Consider the following 9,820-nt stretch of genomic DNA (forward strand, 5'->3'; position numbering starts at 1 on the left):
AACACAGACATACTGCAGTGGATATTTACCTTTAGTCGACACCATATGTCTTCATGTCTGTTAGACCAATGTTTCCCAACCTTTTTTGTGTTATGTACCTCCATACATAATGTTCATCAATAAGGCACAAGATGCATCAAAAAATGCAATGAAGGTAAACAGTGGTTCTGCCTAACATCTCTTGTTGTGCTCCAAGGAAGAAAGAAAGTCATATGGGTTTTGAACAACATGAGGGTGAGTAAATGTCATAATTTTCATTTTTGAGTGAACTATCCCTTTAAGTCGAATAGGTTCAACAAAGTAAACTTAAATATTTCTCCCAGGAACCTGCTTATGTATCCTATGGTTGAAGATCACTGTACTAGACTATTAGAGACCACTGTCCATATCTAACGTACAGATAGTACAACTGCGTGCTATGACCTCAGCTCTGAAGTATTGCCACTTAAAACGCTCAAACAGCAGCAGAAATCTGATCCACCTGCCCGCTATCACTTTCTCACTTTTCAGCCATTCCCTTTTTCTCTGCAGACATCAAATGAAATCTGAGCCCATTTTACCCCTTATAAATCTCAACTCTGACAGTGAAGAGCAGAAACAGACCAACAATTCCTCAGGAATTCTGCTTATATCCACTACAGATAGTCAGAGACTTTGGGGAAGAGAACAAGAGAGAGTAAAAAGTTTGATAACAATTTTCAGTGTACACACAAGTTCACATTTAAATAACACCATTTTATACATTTTTATTATTCTGAAACCAATAAAAAAATAAACCATAATAAGCCAGTTTTATCAATTTGTATCTATTACAAACCCTAAAGTCAACTCAGATACTAATCCGTAAATACAAACCAATATTTTTTAATCTCAAATAATAGGTGTTGGCTCTAAGTTCATATTTTCGCCAACATCACTGGAATTTCACTCCAAGATGAGAGAAAACTCCTTCCTCTATAAACAACTGTGCATGAGATTTAAACATACTGTGGTCTGTGTTAACCTCACAAACGGGCATCTACTGTAAATCAAGTTGGGTCATATACAGAGAAAAATAACATGACCCAGCAATCCTCAATACAAGAACATACATTTTTGTGTTATTTACATAAAACAACAAGGTCTCATTCCTTCTCATAACATCTTGTTGCATTTGTGCACATGTGAATATTCAAGAAACAACCTGTTTGGAACAAATTTCAGGGTGATAACTTCCCATCGATTATATTTTAGTCTCTCACAAATTCCACTTGCGCTACAAAGAATGTTTTGTCAGGTTAAAAATGAGTGTCATGGGTTAACATCTAAATGAATTGGTTTTCTTCAATTAAAAAATATTACTTAACAGAACACATAACCTGATTTAATTAATCCGACTACATAAGGTCACAATGACAAAAGTAACGTTTAAGGGTCAGATCAGATAGAAATAGCTCCTTGAGGTAATCACTGCAAATGTTCACTTTTTATAGTGTATTGTTAATCAATATGAAAATAATAAAGAAATTGAAATACAATTAATAAGCCAATAGACACAATATACAGTATGCAGAATAATCTAGACAGAAATGTGATTTGTCTCTGTAGACAGTTACTCTTGCATAACAACCTGCATATCAACCTGCATTGGTGCAGCCCACACAATTCTCTCATTGCATTTAACATCTTTACAACTTCTAATCTGTCACATCATCATAAAGATTTATCAGGAATTTATTAATTTGAAAATAATTAAAGTGATAATTCACAATAGAGCATCTTAAATCCAGGTATGTAAGAGAAACATGAAAGTGTCAATTAAATCATTCTTAGCATGTATTAATAAACAGAAGTTATTAAACTTTTATAATTAAAACACACTGATTTAAGAAAACCTAATTCACTGGCAACAGATATCAGCAGAAACAAACCAATCAAAAAGACAAAGGCAGTCAAAGGGGAAAGTTAGAGAGTGATAAAAAGAGAAAGGGAATAAAAAAGCGAGTGAGAGAACTCTGCGAAAACAATTCTGTGAGGCTTTCCAAACAGATTGTTGATCTCACAAACCTCTTAGTTTGTTGTTTCCCAATCCAAGTCTCAAAATCCAATCAGAAATAGCAAAGTTCTTTCAAAGAAAATCCTTCCTTCTCTCCCTATCCTCCAATGTTTAACCGAGGAGCAAAAAGAACCTGTTTTCCACCTGCTTCTTCACAAATCCAAACTTCTTGTGCTTGCAGACCTTAGTCCCCCTCCTAGCCCACAATGTGCTGTGAAATATTGACCAAATATTCACCTTGGATACCCCTTGAAGACGTCTATCAACATAAGAGGTGAGAGACAGTGGTGTTTAAGAGTGAATGTGTCCCTGGTCACTGAGATTAAATCCCTCCTCTCTTGCTCAAGTCCATCAGGTGGGTTACAGACAACACCCTTCCTATCTCTCTCTCGCTTTGTGAGGTAACAAGGTCGCTCCACCTTTGCTTCTGTCCTTTGCTCGAATCGTTCTGCACATTCCTTTAGCAGCACCCTCACCTGTGTGGATTGAGAATGACAGATTAGAGCTCCTCCCTGAGAGGGGAGAAAAGAAAGAGAGAGAGAGAGAGAGAGAGAGAGAGAGAGAGAGAGAAAGGAGGAGCCCTGCCCTGGCTGCCCTTGCAAAGGGAGTGGCAGGCAGATATATTGCCTGCAGGGTACAAAGAATCATTGCACTCTGTTCTGCATAACATACATGCGTATGCTCAGAGCACTTCCTTTGAAGTCTTTCAAATGTCACTGCTACCACAATGTTCCCTAATTCAAGAGGGAGAGAGCAAGAGAGAAAGTTGGCATTTGAGAGAGAGAGAGAGAGAGAGAGAGTAGTGAAAATGTGCATTCCTGTACAGAAGGAACAAAGCAGCACTCTCTGACAACTAAATCCATTTCCAGCGTGACCCCAGCAATGACCTCATCCAGACCAGTTTAGATAAAAACATGCAAAGGATTACAGACAGCAGATATAAATGCAATATAAGCAAACAGATGCATTAGACAGAGATAGCTAGATAGATAGATAGAAAGACAGACAGTTAGATAGCTAGAGGCAGACAGACAGACAGATACAGTTGAAGTCATAAGTTTACATACACCTTAGCCAAATACATTTAAACTCAGTTTTTCACAATTCCTGACATTTAACCATAGAAAACATTCCCTGTCTTAGGTCAGTTAGGATCACTATATTTTAAGAATGTGAAATGTCAGAATAATAGTAGAGATAATTATTTACTTCAGCTTTTATTACTTTCATCACATTCCCAGTGGGTCAGAAGTTTACATACACTTATTTGGTATTTGGTAGAATTTCCTTTAAATTGTTTAACGTGGGTCAAACATTTTGGGTAGCCTTCCACAACTTTCTCACAACAATTTTCTGGAATGTTGGCCCATCCCTCCAGACAGAACTGGTGTAACTGAGTCAGGTTTGTAGGCCTCCTTGCTTGCACATGCTTTTTCAGTTCTCCACACAAATTTTCTATCAGATTGAGGTCAGGGCTTTTTAATGGCCACTCCAATACCTTGACTTTGTTGTCCTTAAGCCATTTTGCCACAACTTTGGAGGTATGCTTGGGGTCATTGTCCATTTGGAAGACCCATTTGCAACCAAGCTTTAACTTCCTGGTTGATGTCTTGAGATGTTGCTTCAATATATTCACATAATTTTCCTTCCTCATGATGCCATCTATTTTGTGAAGTGCACCAGACCCTCCTGCAGCACAACACCCCCACAACATGATGCTGCCACCCCCATGCTTCACATTTGGGATGGTGTTCTTCAGCTTGCAAGCCTCACCCTTTTTCCTCCAAACACAACGATGGTCGTTATGGCCAAACAGTTCAATTTTTGTTTCATCAGACCAAAGGACATTTCCCCAAAAAGTAAGATCTTTGTCCCCATGTCCACTTGCAAACTGTAGTCTGGCTTTTTATGGTGGTTTTGGAGCAGTGGCTTCTTCCTTGCTGAGCAGCCTTTCAAGTTATGTCAATATAGGACTCGTTTTACTGTGGATATAGATACTTGTCTACCTGTTTCCTCCAGCATCTTCACACGGTTTGCACTTTTTGCACCAAACTACGTTCATCTCTAGGAGACAGAATGCGTCTCCTTCCTGAGCTGTATGATGGCTGCCTGGTCCCATGGTTGTTATACTTGCACACTATTGCTTGTACAGATGAACGTGGTACCTTCAGGCATTTGGAAATTGCTCTCAAGGATGAACCAGACTTGTGGAGGTCCACAATCTTTTTTTCTGAGGTCTTGGCTGATTTTTTTTTTTTTTTTTTTCATGATGTCAAGCAAAGAGGCACTGAATTTGAAGGTAGGCCTTAAAATACTTCCACAGTTACACCTCCAATTGTCTCCAATTAGCATCAGAAGCTAATTGGCTAATTGCCTAAAGGCTTGACATCATTTTCTAGAATTTTCCAAGCTGCTCACAAGGCACAGTTAACTTAGTGTATGTAAACTTCTTGTGATATAGTCAATTAAAAGTGAAACAATATGTCTGTAAACAATTGTTGGAAAAATGACTTGTGCCATGCACAAAGTAGACGTCCTAAACGACTTGCCAATACTATAGCTTGCTAGTCTGTGGAGTGGTTAAAAAAATCAGTGTTAATGACTTCAACCTGTGTATATAAACTTCTGACTTCAACTGTAGACAGATAGATACAGACAGACAGATAGATAGATACAGACAGATAGATACAGACAGCATTTGAGGCATAATGTTGATTTCCACAAAAAATAAATAAATAAATATTCAACTCACCCCTCATTTATATAAAAGTAAAAAAATAAAAAAAAATTCAATGGAAGTGATGGGGCAAGTCCATAAACATTAAAATGCATAGTTTCAAAAGTAAAGCCATAAACGTTAACATTAACATAAACATTATATGCATTAACATGATGTTTTGTGTGTTAAAATAGCTTACTACACTGAAGTTATATCCAATATTACAACTTCGTCAATGACGTAACGCTGGTAAACCATGTAATCTGGTAAAACACTTCAATCATAATGTTTATGTCTTGTGGGTTTACTTTTGAAACTGTGTTTTTTAATGATTTTTGAATTGGCCCCATTTACTTCCACTGTCAGTGCCTTACTGTAACCATGATATTTGCTTCTTTTTTTCTCTCCCCTTTTCTCCCCAATTTGGAATGCCAAATTTCCAATGTGCTGTAAGTCCTCGTGGTGGCGTAGTGACTTGCCTCAATCTGGGTGGCGGAGGACGAATCTCAGTTGCCTCCGGCATCTTATCACGTGGCTTGTTGAGCGCGTTACCGCAGAGATGTAGCGTGTGTGGAGGCTTCATGCTATTCTCCGCGGCATCCATGAACAACTCACCACGTGCCCCACCGAGAGTGAGAACCACATTATAGCAATCTCAAGGAGGTTAACCCAACGTGACTCTACCCACCTAGCAACCGGGTCAATTGGTTGCTTAGGAAGCCTGACTGGAGTCACTCAGCATGCCCTGGATTGGGATTTTTGCTTCTTAATAAACGAGGGACGAGTCAGAATTTATTTTACTTATATATATTACCTCATCTAAAGTTCTGCAGGCAGTTGCAATGAACACCTTAAGTTTAAAAAAACATCAGCCATACAATTGCACCTGAAATGTTGACTCAAAGTTGACTGTCAGTGTCTTAACTCTCATGTCTGGGACAAAGACTTTATCCATGTGGGAAGTTTGCTTGAACAGGAGTTATTTTGAATATGGGTCAGAACCGACTTGATACTCAAATCTCGATTGCTAAATTCACACGGCATAAAACACGCCGTAAAAGCACACAGTCATGGCAACTACAAATCATGGGAAGCACATTCCCGCAGGGGAGATGCATTACACTAAACACACAATGAATCAGAAACAAGGTGTGTCCTTCTCCAAGTTACAATTAGACTCACTGGCACAAGTGAAACTTTAGTAAGGGATGTGTGTACAGTAACAGCAGTCCCCCAGGGATGGCCTGTGGAAAACCTTAGCTGCTGTTATTGTCTTTTCTGACCGCCAGACATCAAAAAAGTTCCAAATGCATTTCCTCAAATGCTCGGATGTTTTCCCTGGATTAATTTGTGAACATAGTGACATTTCTGTCTTACATTCCAGTTCACATCCATATTGCCTTCATTGCTTCATACAGTACCAGATTATTTCAATGTTAAGGAAATTAGCATAAAGATACAAACTGAATCGATTGAAAATGACAATACAGCAAATAAACAAAAAGGACATGAAAACTGTCTGCAATCTAAAAAACGTCACTTTTGTTTTGCTTTTGGTTTTACATTCAGTAACCCAGATCCTACACATCTCTGAGATGTCTGTTTTAGATCTTTGGAAAGCACCGCATTCTACCTTTCATCTGATAAACATCTTTAAAGATCAGATTTACAAACATTCTAAATCATAAACATCTCAAACACAGCTGCTGAATGTCTTACTGACGTCTGAGAGGAAACGTCTTATAGATGTATTGCACATGAGCCCACGACCTAAAAAAAAAACGTCTTCCAGATGTAAACACAGAAGTACATCAAATAGACGTCGGGTGATGCACGTGTGCTATCAGGGATCTTTTCCCTCAGGATGTCTTTTAGCAAAACCCAACACGCAAAAATAAAATAAAAAATAAAATAAAATTTGCCATACAACAATTGTTCCCGCATAAATAGCATAATTACAGCATATATTGAGCACCATAATACATTAATATGAAATGACCTTCAAATTGTCTGTCATTTTATTTATTTTCATGACAGTTATGGCGCATATATCAAGTTACCACATAATTGTAAAAACTGTAGTAAGTTTTTAAAGTTACATTTCTGTAAAGGTTTGGCAGTTTTTTTTTTTTTTTTTTTTTTTTTGTCTACTTTTGATCCTTAATGGAACCAAATTTTTTTTATAAATGAATCCTGTACCACAGTCGTACCAAAATAAAAAATGTTTTTCCTCCTTAGCGGTCAAGGACATTTCAGTCAGCATTTCACTTAGCAAATTAAAAAAAATAAATAAAATAAAATAAAATAAAATAAACAGTTTGAACTTTGTTAAAAATTTAAAGGTTTAAAGTATTGCTGATTTTCTGAAGCAAATGTAAATTCAGCTTACTTTTTACACAGAGGAGATACGCTGTCGCCTCAAAGTCAAAGGCTGTCTCAAAACAGCTGCCCAATATTTTTGGGCATAATAAAGGCGCGTTCCGAGTCACCTCAGTAATCCCTTCACGATAGGGCTACAATGTTAATGTATCATACTTTATTTAAAAAACTAAAAAAATAAAGTGCATTTTTAAACTCACATTTTCCATGCACTTGCAAACGCCCTGGACTGCATTACGCACCATTTTTTGGAAACCTCTTTTTTGAAAGGCAAACGGCTCCCTCATTTACATGACAAAAGATTGACTCCGAATTTATTACTTCTTTTGTTGTTTGTAATCAAGCCGAACAAAAGAAAAGCGGGAGACCATGCAAGTATTAAGACAAAAACTAAGGAGAGTCAGATTCCAAAAGAGACCAATTCTTCTGCTAGACCCACCAAAAAATGTTTGGTATTTGTTAAGCATTTTAGTGTTTGGTGCTATTATTTTTGTTTCCAATATTAGTTATATAAGATAATATAAATTTCACTTAAATGTATGATTTTTTTTTTGCAAAAGATTTAAACAAATGGTTTAAATAAGATTTATTGAAATATAGGCCTACTTAACTTTGCTATGTATAAAAATAGTTCAGTTAATTTAGAAGCAAATGAAGTTGCCATTTCCCAAACTGTTGCTTAAAACTTATTAATTTTGTTTACCAAGTTTTAAAAGTTCATACTCATTTATTTTTATTAAATATTTCTAATTTATTCTTCATATGCACACCATTTAAAGAGGACTTAGTTCAGTTTGATGGAAATTTGTCACTTGTCACAACTTGAAATACTGTACGTTAATCTTAAAAACAGACTGAAATATTTGTGTATAAATTTCTTCTACATTGAACATTAGAATAATATTTGTAGATAAGAAAATAATTTTTGGATTTAAAAAGTTGCATTTACTGTATGATCTCAGAGATACACTAAATGGACAAAAATATCCAAACACCAGGACACCACACCCATAATGTGCTTGTTGAACATTTAATTTCAAAACCATGGACATTAATAAGGAGCTGGTCCTGCCTTTGCGGTCATGGCAGCTTTAAATCTTCTGGCCTTCCACAAGATGTTAGATGTTGGAACATGGCTATAGGGATTTGATTGAACTGAATTTCACTAATGAATTACTGGCTCTTAGGATGGCAATACAAGACAGTTTAAATATTTTGTCAAGCCCTGGGTTTATTACTAAATCACTATGTTTAAGCACTGCATGAGTAAACAGTAACCGGAATTAAACAATTGAGTGGAATTGGGCCTGTACAGGGTGTGTCTTCAGTCTGAGTCACCGTGACGCACAGTCAGCACATACTGGGCACAACAGTGCCAATCTCTCCTGGCAAACTCAATCACGTGTGTCAAAATGTTCCTACCTGAGGCCATGCAAAATCAAATAACATAAAAGCACCCATAGTTACATCCACAAAGCCCTGCATTAGATCAGAGGTACTTTGAACGGCCAGTAGAGAAGAGTTGGGTAAGATGTGCCACTTTTCGTTTGTTGTTTAGGCAAGAAGAAATTAGATACGCTGTGAAACTAATGTCTAAATGATTTCTCTCCTATCAATTGAAATTGAAACTGATCTATATCCAGTTTTTAAATCTCTTGACCAATTGATTCCCATGACTTTTCCAGTTGTTCATGATTACTGGATACTCAAGTAGTAAAGATTCCACTCTGTAAAAGCAATTTCTAGCTAATGAATTAAGTGTCACCTAGTCACCATTGAAATGTCCATGACTTTCCAAGCCTGGAAATGTTAAAAACTGCTTGATATTTTCAGGTTTTCCATGACTGGGAACCCTGTATAAAATAGAGCCAGAAAAACGACTTTTTAAAAAACATGTGGTCTACCTCAGGGGTAAGCTATCCCATATCAAGAGGTACCACCACCACATTTTCAGTGGTTGCTTTTAAATATGTCAAAGATGACAAAGGGAAAGCGTGAAGAATAAAACTCAGTGCCGAGAACTCCTTAGCTTGAACAAAGGTCTGGATGGCTTGAGTTCAGAATGGAAAAGTTTACACGTTGGTATAAATCAAAGATTCACCTGGTAAGCATGGGCCATCTTCCAAGCTTGTAATCCAAAAACATTAATCTACAACAGTATTCCTCAACACTGATTGACATGGCATCCTACACTCTTACTTCATCCTTTTGCATGAAAGGGGTCATGATATGCCTTCTTTGTCATTTTAATATGCTCCTTGATGTTCACTTCTAAAATCAGTGTTTTGTTTTTTCACAAAAATAAAAAAACTAAAAATCATATTTTTAAAACTTGATTATCTTCTGCTCTCATTCTGACCTGTTGTCAGAAACGCTTGGTTTTGGTGCTGCTCCTCCTTTAAGACTTGACAGTAAACAGCCACTGTTATGAATGGCTCTTGACTGACCTGCTCTCTCCTTGCCATCTCACGGCTCACCGCTGCAGGGCTGGGCTAGGGAAGTGATAAGGTAAAGTAGGCGTTGATGCGTTGTTGTGGAGGCGGTCAGATGCAAACTTCTACCACAGTGTGACATCACAACATGGAGGAAGTAATAAATGAGTCGTTTTGGCAGCTTGGTTTCAACAAATGCTCTTTTTGCAGTGAGAAGGAAGTTGTGAGTTCTGAAATATACAGGATGTTTTTATA

The 9,820-nt window shown here is 37.2% G+C and overlaps 1 protein-coding gene across 3 annotated transcripts in view; it reads right to left on the minus strand.

The window, feature by feature from the left end:
* Positions 1 to 2,471, minus strand: part of LOC127423705 (integrin beta-4-like) — a 34,579-nt gene extending 32,108 nt beyond the window's left edge. The window contains exon 1 of one of the 3 annotated variants that reach the window (XM_051668212.1): positions 2,273 to 2,471. Coding sequence is in view for 1 of the 3 variants with exons in the window: in XM_051668210.1 (XP_051524170.1) it covers positions 30 to 104 (75 nt within the window). In the remaining 2 variants the exon portion in view is untranslated. Of the gene's footprint in view, positions 1 to 29; positions 120 to 2,046 lie in introns of those variants that run through there. The other 2 variants (XM_051668211.1, XM_051668210.1) reach the window with 2 other exon arrangements.
* Positions 2,472 to 9,820: the final 7,349 nt, after the last annotated feature.

This window comes from Myxocyprinus asiaticus, chromosome 33 (genome assembly GCF_019703515.2).
Source record: "Myxocyprinus asiaticus isolate MX2 ecotype Aquarium Trade chromosome 33, UBuf_Myxa_2, whole genome shotgun sequence".
Lineage (NCBI taxonomy): Eukaryota > Metazoa > Chordata > Actinopteri > Cypriniformes > Catostomidae > Myxocyprinus > Myxocyprinus asiaticus.